The sequence below is a fragment of the Telmatherina bonti genome (genome assembly GCF_933228915.1).
Source record: "Telmatherina bonti genome assembly, chromosome: 15".
Lineage (NCBI taxonomy): Eukaryota > Metazoa > Chordata > Actinopteri > Atheriniformes > Telmatherinidae > Telmatherina > Telmatherina bonti.
The window spans coordinates 14,699,945-14,720,042 of NC_136613.1; the positions used below are offsets into that span (position 1 = coordinate 14,699,945).

At 40.7% G+C, this 20,098-nt stretch overlaps 2 protein-coding genes across 4 annotated transcripts in view; both read right to left on the minus strand.

Annotated features, from left to right (window-relative positions):
* Positions 1 to 208: 208 nt before the first annotated feature.
* On the minus strand, positions 209 to 5,647 carry tmem30c (transmembrane protein 30C; the record flags this gene model as incomplete). The annotated part of the gene is made up of 7 exons (XM_079254572.1): positions 209 to 1,780; positions 1,957 to 2,169; positions 2,260 to 2,397; positions 2,480 to 2,570; positions 4,765 to 4,872; positions 5,067 to 5,183; positions 5,450 to 5,647. The coding sequence occupies 7 exons, from the start codon at positions 5,645 to 5,647 to the stop codon at positions 1,593 to 1,595; spliced, it is 1,053 nt and encodes a 350-aa protein (XP_079110698.1). The 3' UTR covers positions 209 to 1,592.
* Positions 5,648 to 5,666: 19 nt separating this feature from the next.
* The window catches only part of cmss1 (cms1 ribosomal small subunit homolog), a 38,425-nt gene continuing 23,993 nt past the window's right edge, over positions 5,667 to 20,098 (minus strand). Inside the window, exons 2-10 of one of the 3 annotated variants that reach the window (XM_079254575.1) lie at positions 9,030 to 9,148; positions 8,319 to 8,387; positions 7,829 to 7,967; positions 7,671 to 7,730; positions 7,475 to 7,577; positions 7,333 to 7,393; positions 7,172 to 7,259; positions 7,010 to 7,098; positions 5,667 to 5,685 (exon numbers count right to left, since the gene is read on the minus strand). In XM_079254575.1, coding sequence (XP_079110701.1) covers positions 5,674 to 5,685; positions 7,010 to 7,098; positions 7,172 to 7,259; positions 7,333 to 7,393; positions 7,475 to 7,577; positions 7,671 to 7,730; positions 7,829 to 7,967; positions 8,319 to 8,387; positions 9,030 to 9,148 — 740 coding nt within the window. In that variant the 3' untranslated portion in view covers positions 5,667 to 5,673. Of the gene's footprint in view, positions 5,686 to 6,098; positions 6,469 to 7,009; positions 7,099 to 7,171; positions 7,260 to 7,332; positions 7,394 to 7,474; positions 7,578 to 7,670; positions 7,731 to 7,828; positions 7,968 to 8,318; positions 8,388 to 9,029; positions 9,149 to 20,098 lie in introns of those variants that run through there. The other 2 variants (XM_079254574.1, XM_079254573.1) reach the window with 2 other exon arrangements.

Genomic DNA, 20,098 nt, shown 5'->3' on the forward strand with positions numbered 1-20,098 from the left:
AAATGTTTTATTGCAACCTTTAGCGTTTGTTTCCTTCATAATTACAACGCAATTTCATCTGAGTAATGTGAAAAGAAAGTTACTGGTTTTGGAGTCCGTGTCAACACAATGTAATAAATAACATTACATCAATGTGTGCTTTAAAAAAATACATTTTATCAAGAAAAATGGATTAGCTTCTGTGCTAATGCTGCATTTGATTGCGACTGGGAACTTGCTGCTCAGCACTTGGGAGTGAGATTAGTCCATTACACTTACACACACACACCAGCTCAGACTGTAAATGCAAAAGAAAAACTGTCTTCTAAGCCTCTTCAGATCTGTTTCTTCAGTGAGGATTTTTCCAGTTAAGCGTCGTTAAGTTGCTGCTGTGCACTTTGGAGCTTGTTAACTTCCTGACTGTCCTCTGTGGAACAGATGACGTTTGACTAGAAAGCCTCCCAAAAACAAGCAAACAACACCAGAGCTTTACAAGGTTAACTGATACTTGGTTTAAGCTCTGTTCAGTTTACAGTGCGACTTGTCGCTCTACCACAGCGTTTCTCTTCAGGCTATGCCGTTCGTTGGATCATTCCAGAAACATTACTAAACCTTGGTAGGTTTTCACTGTTGTGCCCCAAATAAAGGCTAATTTGGCATCCTGTCTCCTCTAAACCTTCTCCTGCCAGTAAAAGCCAGTGGTGACTCATCTCTTCTGTTGTTTCTTCACCAAATCTGCCATAAAATGGTTTCAGAATAGCCCGTGTGATAATATGTGTGCCGTAAACCAGAACTAGCTGCTGTGATGCATAAAGCTGAAAAAAAAAGAAAAAGAGTTGAGCTTGGTTTATCAGTCCTGTGATGCTACAGAGCAATGACAGCTCCAGGAATGTACGTACTGAAGGTCAGCGCGCCACAGAGGTTTACATGCTTTGAAAGGCTAGAAACGTGTGTTACTTTGAGCTCATCCCGTATATTGTTAGATCATGTTTACATAACTTAGCTGCATAGCCGACCTTCATACTTATTTAATCACAGCACGACTGGGTGAAATATTAATTCAAAGTACATCAGAAAGTTGACTGAAGTGTCTGAGCAGCAGTCAGATTTGACTGCACTGAACCTCCACAACGAGCTGTTTCTTCTCCTGATCAGGATAAAAATATGTGAGTTCCATGAGAAGTTTTTTCATCCTTAATTTTTATCATTCAGACATGAAGCTGCTGGTATACGAGGTGGAGCTGTCGCACAGTTCTGCATGTTTTTATATTCTTTACTGGTTTTACCGGCGGTGTTGTGGTCTGAGCTGAAGACTGTTGAACTGAATGACCCTGTCGGCATACATAAAGTTGTCTTTAGAGATCCTGAGTTCCAGCTGAGGTCCATCAAATGCAGCATTACGCCACAAGCTTTCACAATTGGGAGTTCAGAGCAACATTATTACTTTCAACAAAAGCCATCATCGAGATGTCAGACTCAGCATCACTTCTTCCACTGATGATAAAATTGTCCCAAATTAACTTTTTTTTTTTTTTAAACCACTCTCCATTAACTCCCATCAGTGCTTTTGTTTTTCAGGATTTTCTGTCTTTCCTTTGCTCCTCTCTTACCCATCATTCCTTCATGTTCTTCCCATCCTTTCCAAACTTCCACCACACCACCGTGAGGACCACAGCTGTCACTAGGAGAAGGCTGCTGGTTACCAGGTAAGCAATAGGCAGGAAATGGTTCTGACCTCCAAACCAGGTCAATGTGGTCAGCACCACTTCCTTTCTGCCGTGGAAGTACTGCACAGGAAAGTCTGAAGGAGGCAGGAGGTCAAGGCTTAAAACAGAATGTACTGTGGTCTCCCACAGGCCGTGTGTGTGTGTGTGTGTGTGTGTATATGTGTGTGTGTGCTGATGACAGCGGTTGAAATAAGGAAATAGGACATGAGAAAGCCAACAGATAAATCCCCCAACAGCAGTGAAAGGATACTGTAGGAGATCTGGATGCTGTAGTTCCCTGCAGGAAGCCCGTTTGTGAAGGGTTTATTAGCTCGGTGTAAAATCCCATAGAGCTTCTTAAAGTTTGGGAACGCCGCCTCCCTCATCCAAACAATCAGGTCGTCGTTAATGAAGCCGTTGTTGGTCGGGTTGAGGGAATCGAGCTCATACACAGGCTTCTGCCAGTACAGCGGCTGTGTTGTACCTGAGGGGGAAGCATTTAAAATGTGGCTCGGTGCATGAAAAAGAGAAGAAAAAAAAAAGCACATTCTGTGAGGTTGTTCCCCTTCTTTACCTTCAAACACCTGGGCTAGCGACAAATTCTCCATCTTCGGGTTGCGATATTTGATGTTTTTGTCGGTGTACCAGGTGAGGCCGGTCCGTAACAGAGGGACTTTGACGTGAGCGTTGACATAGGACAGACTGAATGAGTCTGAGAGGAAAATGGGAGTCAGTCGTCCAGTTAAGAGGAAAGGATGTAATGACTGGTTATGTGTGCCATGAGTGCTGTTTACCGTTGAACATACTGTTCGCCACAGCACCGCAGGGAACAATGGGGGTGCCGTTCTGGTCTCTTGCAAATGGCTCGCAGTATGAGCTGGGATTCTAGAGAAGGAAATGACAACAACAAAAAACAAAAGTTAGATATAACTTCTTAGAAACCAGAAAATTCACAGAGTTAATGCTCTGAAGACAACCAGGAAAAGAAGTATTTAAAGTGGACTTTGCTTCAGAAAGCTGCTCACACACTTATCAGCATCATCACAGGTGTGTCTTATCTTCTGCGTTCGTTTTGAAAACACGATACCAAACAGGTTACTTTCACTCTTGGCTCTCCTCATTAATATGAATTTATCAGATTATTGGTCAGTTGGTATTAATGCTCGTGCAAAGTGATGGAGTCGAGATTTTTTTTTTTCCAGAGTTGTCAAAACTCTGAGATCAGCAGGAAAAACAGCAGGAACCGACGAGCTTTAGACTTAGAAAGCTCTCTACATCGGACCGTTTGCCTCTTCAGCTTCTCACATCAGGTTCGTTTTATATATATTAAAGAACAAGCAAGAAAAAATGTGTCCCATTAACTGCCATCACCAATATTGACAGTTAGTTCATGCAACCGGACAAACAACTGAAGAAATGTTTCATAGACAGCTGCAGGATTTTTTTTTCATTACTTCCTCGCCAGCAGAGCAGGAAACACTCTGCATGTGATGAGTGTGGCTTTTGCATTAGGAGAAACCTACAACATGGCGGTGAAGATGCTCTTAATGTGAGTACAATGTCCCAACGGGGAGCTGAGTGTGGTTGTTCATGCTATAGTTTCCACTGCTGTGTGAAGGGGGAGCAGATGTAAGAGCAACGGATCTCAGCAGACTCAGAAAACTCAAATGCAACATTTAAGTGGATCCTGACTCCCTGACAGTGGAGCAGTACACAACTAAGAGCCTCAGGAATTCCTACCTCACACCTGTTTAGCTGCTTCCGCTGACGTTCATTCAGAAGATTAAAACCTGGACTTATCTTTATCTAAAAAAAATAAAAATAAATAAATAATAAAAAAAAGGCTGAATTTTTAAGGAGGAGGTGTTGGATGATGGTATGAGACCCATCTGCAACACCCTGCCACATGAAGCCCTCCCCAGCAGGTACACATATTAAATATACACAGAACATTCAGTTCAATATGCAAAGTATTCATAAACGCTGGGAATAAAAACCCTAAATGATACTTTATTTGATCCAGCTGGATAAGTATCGCTGTGACAACCAGACCAACCTGAACCAGAAAGATTGGGGGGGGGGTCGGAGGAAGCTTAGAACGTGTCGACATCTGAAGCATGTAAAACAGTGCGTGTATGAACGCGAGTGTGTGACTGGTGTTTCTGATGATGTGACAGAAGCAGCTGGATGAAGACAGATTTACCGTCTGCTCACTCAGCCAAACGCAGCGAATCTGGACGGACGGTGCTTCACAAAGCAGACGTGCCATGAACAAATAAACTGCACAAGCAACTCAGGGATTTTTTTTTTTTTTTTTTTAAATGAACCAAGTGGAATATTCAGTCACTTAATTTGGCTCCACCGGACCCGCTGACGGCGAACAGACCCACAGACGAGGGAGAACAGAGATGCTTTAAGTCCTGGTAAAGTATCAGAAAGAGGGAAAAACTGTGTTTTGGTGAATTTCAGACACTTAGCCGCATGATTTAGGATATTGTTTTTAAACTAAACACCTACATTTAAGTATCCTGAAAAATAAAATTCTGCTCGATAAAGAACTGTAATCCTGCACTCCAATCAACACCCTTAAGTTTAACCCTTTGAGTCCTGCGCCTATTTTTTTTTTTTTTTTTTTAAGACATCTGCTGTTAACTTGTGTCCACATCAGCTGGCCCAAGTTACATAAGCCCACCAGCTATCAATCAGCTGAGAGCTTTTATATTTCATGTGCATATTCCAAATACTTTCATTCCAGAGAAATACCTTCATACTGAGAGTTGTTGATAACGTAGAGCAGGGGTGTTAAACTCCAGTCCTCAGTGTTCAGCAAGTTTTTGTTGTTTCCCTGCATCAACACACCTGATTCCAATCAAATGGATCGAACAGCTTCGTCTCAACCTATTCATTCATTTTGGGCAGGTGTGTTGGAGTATGGAGACAACAAAAACCTGCAGGACACTGGCCCTCCTGGCCCTCGAGGACCAGAGTTTGACACCTGCGACAGAGAGCAGGCTAAATAGTTTGGAAACATCCTTCCTCTCTGGTCAAACGCAGGCAGACGAGTGGGAGAGCCAGATACCTTTAACTTCTTTTTCCTGCCGACCATCTGTCCATCGTCTCTGGAGTCCATGTATCTACGGAGGTTTTGGTGAAAGTTTTTCAGACCGTAGTAGAAAAAGACATCTCCCTGGCACAGAGACGGAATGGAAACACAAACGTCAGACTGAATTTTCAGTTTTCTGAGGAGTTACTGGATGGAAACAGGGGCATAACTGGATGTAGACTATTAAAACCAAATGTCCAAAATAACCTGGGAGGCTGAAATGCTCCCCCAAGTCCATATGCTGCCACAGCATGTCATCAGACTGATGGAGCGGTTACCTTAAAGGCTTTCTCAATGGAAAACTCCACCTTACAGCTGCAGGGCTGCGCTGCGTTGCTCACATTTTTCCTCATCTCAAAACATCTTTTGCAGTCCCCGAGCTCGGTGTAATCCATCTGAAAAGACAGAACTGCAAAGTTCAATCACCAGAGAAGAACTTTTTTTCCCCCCCAAACACAACCTTGGATCTTTCTTCGCCACTCCCTTTTTTTATTGCACGCAAGAGCATTTGAGCTTTTCCACTCAATGGCCGTCCAACACACACACACACACACACACACACACACACACACACACACACACACACATACACACACCTTTCTGGATTTTTTACATGTGGAGAAATCAAACTGGTAAAACTCTGAGGTGCAGTTTCACTCACCTTCATCTCCTTTGTGCTCTGCACTGTAAGCAGCAGCCACACTCCCAGCAGCAGACACACTGAAGCCATTAGGTAGAAGAAAGGTAGCACCGTGTGAGCAGTTAGCATAGGAGACCAGGCAGGTAGCCGCTGCTGTTTGAAGGCAGAGTTGTCTGGCCTTCGAGACAAGGGCCCCGGCTTGGTTTTCTCTTTCCCCATAACTGGACCTTCAGGTGGAGGAAGAACTAGATGGATGGCTGGAGATTCCAAGAAAAAAAAGAAAAAAAAAAATCTCTCAGCGATATCTCTCTGTACACACTCACGCATAAACACCACTCTGCTTGCCACCAGATTTCCCAGCAGGCTTTGCTGTGTGGGAGACGGTTGTGACCCGTTACTTATTAACCACAGTCCTTTACTGAGCTACCTCTTTCTGTTTCCTGTTACCTCCACCAGTCTAAGTGGTTGCGTTTTGTTCTTTCTGCTTCCTTCCTGAAACACAAATCATAAGAACAAAGATAAAGTAGCTGTGCTGTTTTATTGTTTTGTCATATTAAAAACAAAAAAACAAAAAAACAGAATAATAAACAGCTTTGGAGGAAAACTTCTCAGTTTTGAGCTGCTTTACATAACTTTATCTAAAGGATTACTGGAACTTCCTGGTGAGCAAGTAAACTGATGACCTCACGCCTTCCCAAGAGAAGGGACACCCTAAAGTCAAAGTAAACAAGCAAGAGGATGTGGGTTTCATAATGAGTCTGTTTATTCAATCCATCACATCAACACTGGACTGCAAGAGTTAAACCAACAAGCAAATGTTCTACACGCTCTTTAACAATAATAATAATAATAAAAAACCACATTGTGACACAGACATGGACAGAAAGAACAGGAAGCAGCTCCTCTCTATCTATGTGGGATGTCTGTGTCATCCGCACAGAGAATCCAGTGTTCATTTAAAACAGCCCTATTTTGACTTTGTCCTCTTTACAAGCAGTCAGGATTCCCCTCTCCAGCAGCTTCATGAAGTCCAGTTTGATCTGACAGAAACAACAAAAAATGTGGAAATAAAAGATTGTCTCGACATGCTTCATAACATAAATAAACAAAAAGAATCAAACTGCTTTTATCAAAATATAAATGGATTACTTTGTCATTGCAAACACCCAGAATGCTGTTGTGGTGTTTTGGAGTAACGCTACACAAAAATACATCTAACCACAGGAACAGGGATGAGACTGAGGCTGTGTTTAAACTCATCCGATCAGAACCTTTCAGCTACTATACAGTCCTTTACATAGTTATAAGACACACTAAAGCCCAATCCCAGTTCCCTTGGGGAATTAGGATGGTTGGATAATCTTGAGCATCCTCTTATTTTGCCATTTGACCCTGAAAGATTGATCCCTTTTGATCACAAGATGAAGAAAAGTGAGGCATCCTCTTGTTTTAGATGCTACATGAATCAAAGTTAAGTAACACATTTTTAACACATCTGAGCCGAGAATGACATCAAATGAGACCAACACATCAGCTGTGCAGTTCATTATCTACTTTGTCCAGCAGGGGGCAGCAGCTCACCTCAGGAATGTCCACCATCCGTCGGAGTTTCTGGTCCCTCCAGTTCCAGTCCAGAACCACGTATCTCAAAGCCTGCAAGTTCAAACCCTCTGTGGAAAAAGTCGGAGTTAGACGCCAACAACAACTTTGAAGTCAAATAGTCTAACACACACACACACACACCGTTGTCAATGAGGGCACCGATCCTGCCTGGAGTTCCAACTCCTATGTGAGTGGTGCCTTTCTGCAGCAGCTTTACCTGCTCCTCTATCTGAACACAGAAAGTTCTAGTAGAACCCGTCAAAGTTCACAAGTGTGGAAATCACTTTTAAATTCTTTATTACCTTGATGTGTTTTGCAAAAAGTTTCACCACTTTGGCTTCGCCTTTGAAAGCAGTCATCTGCCTGTGAATGAAATAAAAAACAAACAACAATCATCATCCTGAGTTATGTAAAAAGTCCAGAAACATCCCAGGCTGAACCTACTTAATAAGCTCGATGACTCGAAGCGCCGAGCTGCAGATGATGAGGATAACCACCGAGCTCGTTTCTGTCTGCTGCTTTTGGATCTTTGCCCACTTGGGACAAACTTAGAACAACAAAACAAAGCAATGAAACATGAGTCTAAAGGTAAACAGCCAAGAAAAAAAATTTCCTTGAAAAAGGTCAGAGCATCACTCACTCTGCTTCAGATAAGAGGAGAGGGTGTGTGTCAAGTCGTTACTGGACAGGAAGCAGGAGTCTGAAGGACGCGAGCGGACAGAGGGCGACTTTAGAGTCAAACCGTCAGCAGGTATCGACTGAAGCTGGGAGTTAAAAGAGGGAATGGCTGCGACTCACCCTGCAACTTCAGCTCCTCCAGCTCGATCACAGAGCGCTTGTCAGAGAAGTACTGTTTGACCAGATCCTGCAGGTCAGCTGGACAGCCCGGCTTTGGCTCGGAGGTGGCCAACACATCTGTAATCGTTTTCTTCTTCTTCTGAAAAACAAGACATATGCAAGTGACATGCACATACAGTCCTGCTACTGCTGCTCCAGTGAGACCGCTGTATAAGCTAAAACTTTTTCTGCGCACAAGTCAGCTTGCACAATCATAAAAGACTATCATTTTCACCACATACGATGAATCCATAAAGTCTAATAGTCACACTGACCTGCTGGTAAAGACCTACTGATTGTTTTTGCTTCCATGCTCAGGTCTGTCTCAAACTTCCTGCTGACAGCTGCTGTAACAATTTTCTCTTTTCAATAGTAAAAACTACGTTGTGTATGTCTGATCTGTGCTCCACCTGTTATCCCTTTTACCAACAGTAGGTGATGCCACACTCACTTTCCTCTTCCTCTTGGGCTTGGCTGACTGTTCATCCGCCGTCTCTTTCCTTTGTGGGATTACACGCTCCTGTAAAAACGGGACAAAAAGAAGATACAATTTAGGCAAAATACTCATATCTGACATTAATTAACCATTCAGTATAAGCACAGTTTGCATAACACCGTTTTATACATCATTATATTATTAGTCTGCTCTAATTCTATAAACATACCAAGAGAGATTCCAGATCATATGCACAATATTACTAAACAGAGAGACAAATTAAAATTCCAAATGCATTTTAACGTTTTATTTAACACAATAACACACCACAATGTCCCAGAAAAAGGGACAAAGTTTGGAACTTGTATAAAAATTGATTTCAAAATATTATATCTTCACTACTGAAGTAAGTTTACTTATTTATAATAAAAATGCTTCATATTAACACAAAATATCAAAAACAGCACACTGACATGGCAGCCTGCACTCAAAGTTTCTGCCCCTGCTTTTGTTGTGAACTGTTAGTATGAAATAATGGTAGATTATAATAGATTATAATTAGCTTTCCTGTTTTGTTTTGTTTTTTTGTTTTTTTTGTTTTTTTATTTCTGGTGTCAATTTTATTGGTTTCACACCAATAAGGACAGTTTTCCTCATGTGCTCACTCTACATGTCATGTACGGTAAAAACATGTAACAGGCAGCATTAACTCAGAAAGGACACAACCTGCTCATTCTTCTTCTTCTTCTTGGCTTTGATTGCTTTCTCTGTTGTCTTTTTCCTCTTCTCTGGTTTGATGTTTGTTTTTTCTGCTGGCTGTTTCTCCTCTTCTGTTCCAGATGCATCTGGTAAAAACAGAACAAAAACGGGGACATTTCCCCCATTAAATCCTCATAATGAACTGAAATGGTGTGTGCACATCCTACACTGTATTTAGGTCAGTTCAGGAAGAACGGAGGTAATGAAGGAAAACAGCGAGCCTGCAACATCCCAGTAAATTCTCTGTTTGATTGTCTGTGCGAGATTGTCCACTCTAAAACCGTTTCTGGGTTAAATTGCGGCTGAAAGAACACCAACATCAACACTTTGCTTCATTCATCGGACTCTTGCACCAATGAAATACAACTTGTGGGATTTTGTTTCAGACTGTTCAGGTTATTAATTATCTGTGAACATTTAAATGCACTTTTTGTCAGAAATATGTGCATAAATGTTAGCTAAGGCAACAATAATGCTAGTGCTCTCAAAGCAAGCATCTGGTTATATTTAGCCTCCCTGTTGCTGCTACTTCTTGCTACATTCCTCTTGTTTTGCTATGTTTGCTATGAGGTCATGTTTATTGCTTTGCCATCTCAGGAAGCCTGGTCCAGAGCTTTTAAAACAGATACCAGGCTGAAGTCAACTGTAAATCTCTGGGTTTTACAGCAGTGTCCTTCCTGGATATGCAGTTTTTGAAATACTGTGTACCTCTGCCTGTTAAACTTATATAAAAAAAAACCCACACATGTGGATGTGAGGTAAAGCTACAAATAAAGCTACAAATCTGCCAAATTGAAATGTCTGACTATCTGATCATCAGTTTTCAGAGAAATACGACTCCGCTTGGCCGTATGAGGGACAATTTTAAGCATGTTTCCTGCGCCAAATCCTAATCAGGAGAAGCAAATGACTGTATCATTAATCTTTAACAAAAACAACAGCTGTGATCTCACTGATTTTTCTTCATTGTTTTATTTGTAGTCTGCATCTCCCACTAACAGCAACTCCACTGTCATTACCAGGAGTGGATTTAAAATTCCCTCACATACACACTGGACTCAGAGGGAATGATGAATGCATGCATGTGAATGTAAGTAATCTCATGTAACTTCAGACAGATTTACTATTTACAATTCAGTCTCAATGCTGCTGCTGTGAGGTTTTTACTGTAAAGCCCCCACAGAGAGCAGGATGCATTTATCACCCATCTTGGCAATCAAAAGCATTACATCTTGTTGTGATCTATATTGCTCTTTTAACCCTGCATGCGACTGGAAGACGCTGCATGTGGCTGCTTCTGTGCTTGAGAAAATCAAGCGTGGCTCTGATCTGCCACAGTGTATTGCTGCTTCAGGCCGAAAGCGCTCACAACAGGAGTGCGCACGCACGCACGCACACACACGCGCGCGCACACACAACATCTGATGCAAATTTTCTGCCTTGTCCTCCAATTTACCGTCTCCCAATCAATTTTTCAGTGGTTATAAGAACACACTTCCTCGAGTGTTTTTGTGCTACTTTTTTTTCCCCAGTTCGAGTTAAGCACCATGTTAAAGACTATTCAAAAGATGGATGGGGAATCTTGATGAACGCTTTCCTTTGTAGGCCTTTTTCTTTTCCTTGGCCACACCTTTTTTAGATTCATTATCAGCCGCCTTTGCTCTCTACGTTCATCCATCAGGCTTCTCCTGTTGAAAGACCACCCCTGCTATTGATGGACCAAGCTTGCCATTCATTCATCTCCTCTCTGGTCCTCAAGACCCTCTCACTCTCACTGTGGACAGCTATAGGAAAATATGCCAAAGACCAAAAGGGAGAGGGTGAGGGGAGAATGAATCAGGGAGGTGAGTTGGATTTGAAGCCTTAATTGTAAACATAGTCCAGGACCTGTCCAAATATGTCAGACTTTCGCTCTTTGTTGAGAGGTAATGACCATTTCAGATGTTTCAGGTTATCTGATTACCTTCACTTGCAAGTTTAATTATGTCACTTTGCAGGCAGCTCAGAGTTTTAAAGGTATGCCAAAACATTTTACTGGAAGTACTTGTCCAGGATGGTTTCATTTTGTTATAATCAGCAGCAATGTAATATATTTAGGTTGTGAAAACAATTGCTGCAAATGTTTTACCTTTTTCGTGTGGTTTTCGCTCCATCCACAGGCATAATTTGGATGCCTGAGTTGGCAACACGAAATGAAACCGCCTGACATTGCTGTTCTGTGTTCAATGAGCTGTGAAGTACTTTACAATGAGCCTGTGGGTACAGAAGTTAACCAAATGTTTAAATGAGTAAAAGGTGCTGACATGGCATGCACACTCTTTAAACACAATTTTAATTTTACAAATGACACAACTAAAGCCAACACGTGCCCACGAGTATTTGCCTCACAATTTATTTCCCCTGTATTTATAAGGAATTTAATGATGTTATAATGTGCTTTATTCAATAGAAATACATACTCCTATATGTGCTTTGGACTAGAAATTCTGTGTCACAGAAGGTATCAATTCAAGTGATTAGCACGTGGGAGTGTGCTAGCTAATATTTACCAGCAAAAATCTGTTTTGATGGATCAGTTTCAGTGGCATGAGATAATGTTAAAATATTCAAGACAGTTTTATTTAATGCAAAAACATCATTTTAGTTTTCTGGAAAAGATCAACTACACAAAATATACCTTTACAACTAAAAATGACTTATACTTTTTAGGTAAGAACATATTGTTCTAGTAATGTAATATTGTAAATGTATAAACGATTTCCTTGACACATAACCTCCAGCTATTTAAATTCCTTTTCATGGTTGCTGATATCTGAACATTTATAACTTCAGCACAGCAAAAAAGGACCACGAAACAACTTTTGACCATCAGCCCAGACAGCCAGGAAGATGTATATTATCAAAATTGCAGTTCTGTTCAAAAACCTTAAGATGACAATTATTTCTTAAAGCTGGGGTAGGTAATGTTGGCGAGCTAGCAAGATTTGAAAGTGGCACCCAGTCTTGGCTTCTCCCCATCTGGTTTTGATCCTTGCGTGATCCAAGGCTTTATCTTACCTCCACCAAGGAGGTAATGTTTTTACTGGAGTTTATCTGTTTGCGTTCAAGATAACTCAAAAAGTTATGGACAGATTTTAATGAAATTTTTGCGAGTTGTTGGAAATGTGAAAAGGAAGAACAGATTTAATTTAGATGGTGATCTGGATCACCGTTTGGATCCAGGAATTTTTTAAATGTCGTGGCGGAGGTTTGTGCTCTCTGAGTGCTTTTGTAGTTTGCAACTTTTTCCACCAACTATTTTCTCTTTCTCGGCTGTTTAGGAAATCCTTCCTGCATTTTCTCAGCTGTGAAGAATCATACAAAATATAAGAAATGAACAACTTCATTTCTGGCCGAACATTTTGATTGGTCAGAATTTTTACATATTTACAGTAAACTGAGGGGTCTAACTATATTTCTTATTGTTCATGATTTAAAAATGTACAGCCTACTATCAAGAGTAGGGCTGAGCGATATATTGAGTATACTCGAGATATCGTGGCTAGTCCCCTGTGCGATATAGAAAATGCCTATATTTGTCATATTCGAGTAGCCTGTTGTCACGCAGTTGTTCTTAGCTGTGGGCGGGGTTTTCTCCCTTCTCCTCGACTCTCCACCGCTTTGCACAGAGAGTTAAAGCAAGCGCACCTAGTTACGTACATAACGTGAGCTACGTGCTACGTCATGAGAGGCAGCGTGTAGCCATGGTTGCCAACTTGGTGACTTACTCGCTAAATCTGGCGACTTTTTTGTGAAAAGCGACAAGCGACAAATCTAGTGACTTTTATTGGAGTTATTAGAAACTTTCCTGGTGTTTTGGCGACTGACTTTAAAGCGCATATTGTAAAGTTATTGTCAGAACGAGAGTCTCTCCCCGTCCTAAAGCACTCAGTCGCTCCGGCTGCAGCCACCTACAGTCACAATGAACAGCCAAATCCGCCACTGATCCCGCTCTGGATTACAGAGTGGGACGTAAATTACAAAGTTTTTCACGTCATGCAAAAATAATTAATTCTATTTGATGACATTCACAGCCTCTGTCACTTACTCACCTCATCCACTGTGTGTGTGACACAAGCTAAATATCTATCTAGCTCGTCATGTCTCTAGAAAGTACAGAAAGGAGTGGGAATCAAATCCTGAATTAAAAGCTGGCTGAAGCCGTTTATTGGAGACGATACAAGGACATTCTGCCTGTATTATAAGACTGATTTCTACGCTAAACTAAAAAATACAGACAACTCAAAAACGTATCCATAAAGCAAAGCCTTATAATAGTTCATCATTTGAAAATTCACCCCCTACAGCCCCCTTTTTCATACGTTGCATTTATTACATCATGCAAAGTCACTTTATTTTGTTTTAAAATGACATGTTTCTGCCACTGCTTTAACTTTTCAATAAATACGGTTTTGATCAGTTTGCTTCGTTACAATTTCATCCTTTTGGCATAAATGTTTAAAATCAGCATATCTTAATGCTGTATGAACAATTATGTTTTAATGGAGACACAAAATCATCTTACTGATGTGATTGTAAGAACCAAGGCATTCATTCAAGGCTGAGGTAAATATCGAGATATATATCGTATATCGTGACATGGCATAAAAATATCGGGATATTACTAAAAGGTCATATCGCCCAGCCCTAATCAGGAGGAGGAACCACTTCACCCACAGTTAAAAAAAATGTCTGAGCAAGATCACCTACTTGTTGACTTACTTGTTGAACACAGCCACTCTTAGACAAACTTTACTGCAAATTGTTCTGAATTTTCTTTCCACATCAAAGCGCAGATTGATCAACGGTAGGACCAGATGCAATAGTCAGGTTCATGCTTCACTTTTGATACTGTTATTCTGACATAAGCCAAGCCGAAAACAAGATTTTCCATATAATCAGATTGTTGCAGTTTTCACAAGACAACACATATTTTTGTGTTCAACACTTTAAAAGTTGGTGTGTTTTGGGTGTCCGTTTCTCTCAATGACTTCTCTGAAGGCGATGATATCGCGCACTGTAAACATCTGGAAAACAAGGAGCTCTCACCCACATTTAACCGAACTGCCCAGCTTTCTCCCAACCACTTGGTTATGGGAATGACTATTTCCTACCATTTTATGCCTGTCAAATAGTTTTAGCTTTGGTATTTTTGTAAGAAACAAAAGATAACAAAAAAATTATGTCTTAGTACCAGGCTGCTAGAAACAAGGTCCCTAAAGCAGGTCTGCAACTCCAGTCCTTGTGAGCTACCGTCCTGCAGGCTTTTGTATTTCTCTGGTACAACAAACTTAATTCAAGTGAAAAGGTTCTCCAGCAACTTGTGTTCATGTTCTGCACCTGCCTGTTAATGAACCATTGATCTGTGTCAAGTGTGTCACAGTGGGGAAACACTAAAAATGTACATACATATGCATATACAAACATATATATGCATGTACATACACACACACATATACACATACAAACCAACCACAGAATTGTGGTCCCCCTGCGGGAGGACAAAGCCAATAACTGTCAGGAGCACCAGAAACTAACAAGTTAAATATAAATCAGAAACACAGAAAGAAAGCTACCTGCTGTTAGTGAATATACCTGCAGGACGACTTAGTGACTGTGTCACATGCAGGATATCCAGAGTGAAACATGTTTGGAGAACAGCGATCATGTCAATGTGATCCTTTCCACACAAAGGCAAGAGGCAGGCCAAGAGGACCTCGAGACCCGGGCAACCGGCAGCTACCCTCAAGCACAGACCTCAACCGTTCCACTCCGGAGCTAACCATGCACCCACCTAGGAGGAGGTGGAGAGGGGCCCCAGGCAGAGTTAGAGTCAGGCCCCCAGTGGGCCAGACTGGCAAAAAGTAGACGATGTTGACAGAAAACGTTTAATCCCAACTTTCGCCCAACAACACTGAAGTGGTATCAAATGTTGTGTAAATCAGACAAGTTAAAGTTAAAATATTCATATTAGAGATGGAGGGAAGAACTCCAGAGATGTCCAAACCATTGCCTGAATAGAACAGACTTGCAGTGATTTTGAAGTTAAAATCCTTCCCAAACTCTCAATATCCTCTTTGCTCCAGATGGTGCAGTCAGTAGGAGGAAAACTACATGCTTTCAGGCTCATGCAGGGCAATGAGGTTACAGCTCAGATAACCATAGATCAATTAGAGTCAATGACTGTGAAGAGACAAAGAAACAGGGCTACCCAGTAATCTTTAATGGGCGATCAATAGGGTTGACTGGTTTTAATGGATGGCCAATGGTGCTGACTGGATGTAATGGAGATCAATTGACTCTTTCCAGGAAACAGTTTCTGTTCCAAACAAATGGCAAAAGATTTGGTCACTGGTGTTTAAGGCTGATGTGCTCACTCGTGTAAACTAACACCGTCCAGATACAACTACATAAGAGCTACCGAGAGCCCGAGACGCTCTGAGGTTTCTATTAGAATTAAGATAAAAAAGAAAGATATGACAAGCGACATATTTCATATTCCTGGAACTCAAACATGTGACTTTTCATACAGGCAAAAACATCATGACATTGATATGCTGTTGGTGGATTTTGAGAGTTGTGAGGGGTGGGAGGGAAAAGGCAGAGGTTATTGGTTTAGGAGGCATGTGGCCTCCTTTTTAAAGCCACAATGAGTTATTGTTAAATCAATGGAAACGACTGTAAGCTCAAAATTAACAAGCAGGATATACTCCAGTGGCTAAAGACAGTCAATACAGAACACAAGCTTATGGTTACATCTTCAGTTGTCTTCACTTCAACACATTTTTTCAACACATTCCTACTCATTCATTCATTCATTTTCTGAACCGCTTATTCCAATTCAGGGTCGCGGGGAAGCTGGAGCCTATCCCAGCTGGCTTTGGGCGACAGGCAGGGTACACCCTGGACAGCTCGCCAGTCCATCGCAGGGACATTCCTACTCATTATTCTAAAATCAGAATATTGGTGGTCAGGTAGCTGTTAGCCATGTGGATTGTCACAGGATACATAAAACAGGATATGCTGCTTACAGGCATTTTCTGTAAGCAAAATGCCCCCCCCCCCCCAACATGGCTGCACAGTCTTAAACTTAAAGGGGTCCTATTATGGTATTTGGAGTTTTCTGAATCCTCTGAATGATTTCTGAATCTTGAATCTTCATCAGACATGTGAACGGCACTGCGTTTTATCACCTAAACGCATGTTTGAGTTTGAGTTTGAGTTCCAACACTCTCTCCGTTCGGGTTCCATGGCGACGAAAAACGCGTCGTTTTAGAGAGTTTTTTCGACTTGGAAATCCTTGTGACGTCCCGGGGGATAAGGTTCGGTGATTGGTTACCTTCTACTGGTTAACAAGGACATGTACAAATACATCAGGTGGGTGGAAAACGTCGGATAAAGTTATTTCGAACGATGGTTGGTGAGTTGACCAAAGAGAGACATCCTTCTGCATTCATTGCTGTGGGTTGCTGTTTTCCACTTCGTTTTCAGGGTCTGATTCAGGTTCGAACATGTAGGGCTGTATGCTATGTGTTGACATTGTATTCTGTTTTTTTATTGAGTTCATATTAGCCTAATCCTTCTGTTTATGAGAAGTTACAATGACGGCGAAAGCAGTTGCGGTGCGCGCTCCCGGTGTAGTGCAGTGGCGGGAGGCGGGGCTTAATGCGGAAGAGTCTCAATCCACTCGTTTTGCCCACAGGCTGATCTGACAGCCTATGGAGACGGTCGGTCTGAAGTAAATGAAGCGATTTGTGACAATAACTCGATCAATCCCAGCCCTTCTGGTCTCAGAAATAAAAATAAATTAGCCTGAAATGCACATAATAGTTCCACTTTAAAGATTATGGATCAGAAAAATTTGGCTTTATACTTTAAAGCAACTATTATATGAAGTGTATGAGCATTTGCCTCTTAAGTTGTTTGGAAATAATCAAATATTCATCATGCACATTCCCAGACCTGAAACTGAAAAGTTGCCCGAACCTAAGACACACAGCTCACAATGGTTTTTAATTCAATGTTAGCTTTGTTGCTGCTATTAGCAAAAAATACACAATCAGCTCCCTTATTTAGTGTTGTGTTGAGTTGTCTACACAAGGCCATGGCATGAATGTATTTAATCCTTATTATTATCCTTATTATCCCTATTCTGTATTTAATGCAATCACACTGTCATTTCTCCATTGTGCTGCATACGCTATGGATCAAAGAAGGTTCAGGCTCTGATTTAGTCTATACTTCATTTCCTTAACATGTAAATACACATCAGTGGTCTGTAGTTACTGGAACACACAGCATTATGACAACAGCGACTTTTTTTTTTTTTTTAATCACAGATTAAAAGATGAGTTATAACCTTATCATTTCTAACTTACCCTAACAGATAAAGCCCCACCAATCTCTGCTCAGTTGTAATTTACACCCACTCTTCTCATGTAAAAAGGTCTGTTGCTAATTTTGTACCAGCGTCTTGGTAGTTTGCAGCCTTTCCAAGTATTTTTTGCTAATTTTAAGTACATGGTAATGTAATCTACGGATTGCATAAGTCTATGCACATGTGCTGATTTCACACAGAGATGTCATTCAAATTCTTTTAAAATGGAAATCAAACAAATCTAATTTAATACATAAAAAACAGCATGTATTATGGATATAATTGAGTGCATTTGTTCACCGTAGATATTAAGTATAAAAATACTACATCTTCTTGTTAGGTTCTGTAACACTATCCAACATTGTTGCTTGACATTTTGGGCAGTTTCTTGTGGTATTGTTGCAAGCTTCTTAAGCATAAAAACAAATTCCCATATTGATGTGACTGGAGTAGATGACAGTAGTGTTACATCCCACAACTGTAGGGCGAGGAGCCAAAAGGGGGAGGAGGGTGTAAGTACTACTACTTTGAGAAAATGCATATTCCAACCCAAACTAAAAATGTGTATTTTTCAGGCATTCATCCCCATCAAATAAAAGAAAATAAGTTATAAGTTATAGACTAACAAATGGTCACATAGTGCCTGTGTTCATACCACCACCTCTGCTGTTCACAGGCCTTACGCTCTGCTTGCAGTGCTTTGGATCTGTGTAGGTATGCACAAACACTGGTGTGTTCCAGCCAATCTTCATCACTATCTCAGCCACAGCATGTGTCCAATTTATTCAATGATCCTAAATCTATCCTCTAATGTCTGTCGTCTCAACAGAGAGAGCAATCAAAAAAAATATTGCACCGCCTTGTCTTGGTGACAGCCTTCATTTTCTGCACCATTGATTGATTGATCCATGTAGTTTTAATCCCCAATGTTAGATTGGAACGCCAGCATCCACGTGTCTGAGTAAAGCCAATCTCAGCTGCCAGTGCGAGATAGGAGCTACTGGAGATTTTGCACACGAGGTGCTAATTGGAGATACAGGGCTATGTAAATAACCCAAAGCTTTTAAGCTTTAGGTTGAGGAACGATTAGTTGAGGGGGAAAAAAGTGTGTACAGTTTTTGCTTCAAGTCTCTTCTTGGCAAATGTTTTTACTCCTGAACATTTAACTTCTATGTTACATCTGAACAGGCCTGTTGTGGACTAATCTACCGAATATCTGTATGATTTAGGAATGACTTGCCTGTGGGATTTTTGATGTCAGAACTTGCTTGAAAATGTGCTCATGTTCAATGGATAAACTGCAAAAAAAGCTATAGAAACTTGAATAAAGTGCTCAACATACAATTTAGCAGAGACTCCCACTGCAGTCTTACAGCATTTATTATAGAATAATTTTTTAACATCAAATGATAGATTGTGATATTTGTAAAGGGCTTTAAGACAGCTTTTATAGACAAATCATTTCAGAAAATTATTATAAAAAGGATTCTTGAATGTTTTAAAGTAATATATCTTAAAATGTGTCTGAAGAAGCTCTTCATGAAAATTCTGGCCCCACAATTAACATGACTAAATTTCTGCATTCCTCTTATGCTTTTTCGTTGATACTCCTCTTATCTCATCCACATTATACCTGTATCTGGGGGGGATTTTGGAACATTTCTTAATTGCTTCTATACTTTGTCAATAACCATTACCACTATGTCATGCAATGCTCATGTAATCTAATACTTGTTAAAAACAATGAATGTGAGGATCAAATATGTCTTTCCACAGAACAAAATGTCTTTCCACAGAACATTAGTCCACATAAACTGTACACTGCAGAATTTCACATAGTCATTACTTACTAAACAATGTTCTGCCAGAGTGCCGTTTAGAAAGAATAACTTCTTCAGGAGACAACTTACATCATAACAAAATAATGTTGACCACATTTCATGACTCTGCCCACCACCAAATGGCTATTGTTTGCTCTCCAAAATTATGGCCACCATCTGATTTATAGAACTGTTGCTGCAATGTTGGGAAGACCACCCACAAGGTCTAAGTGCTACAAAACATGTAACCCAATAAAAATTTGGAAAGAAAACTAAAATAAAAGGGCAAGTCAAAAAACTAAACTCACAGCACAATACAAGAGTTACGCCATGCCGTAGAAGGGTTTAGCTCACCCCAGTTGTTTTACTGTGGTTCAGGCAACACAATATCAATGGCTCCTAGACTGATAGCTGACTGCTGGGAAAGCGTGTTTCGCTATGTAAACATAATTATAGGAAATGTTACAGCCATTGGGGTGAAAAGTCCTATAAAAAGTATTCTATTCTCGTTCATCAGGACATAATAAGGCCTTGTCTGATCTTTACCAGATCTTAACATAACCTCAGATAAACAAAGATTACACATGACCTAGGGTTATTACATTCTTATAAAATAAGTCAGTTATGTATTCAGCTATAGAAGAGAATAGCTAGGTACACTACACTGGTTTCATAGGAATTTGAAGGGTTACCAAATGTAGTTCTTGTATGTACAGCTGCATATAAGGTTGGAAATGAAAGTGGAAAATGCTGCATGTATAGAAGAGCGCTGCAAATCCAAAAACATAATGCAAAAAACA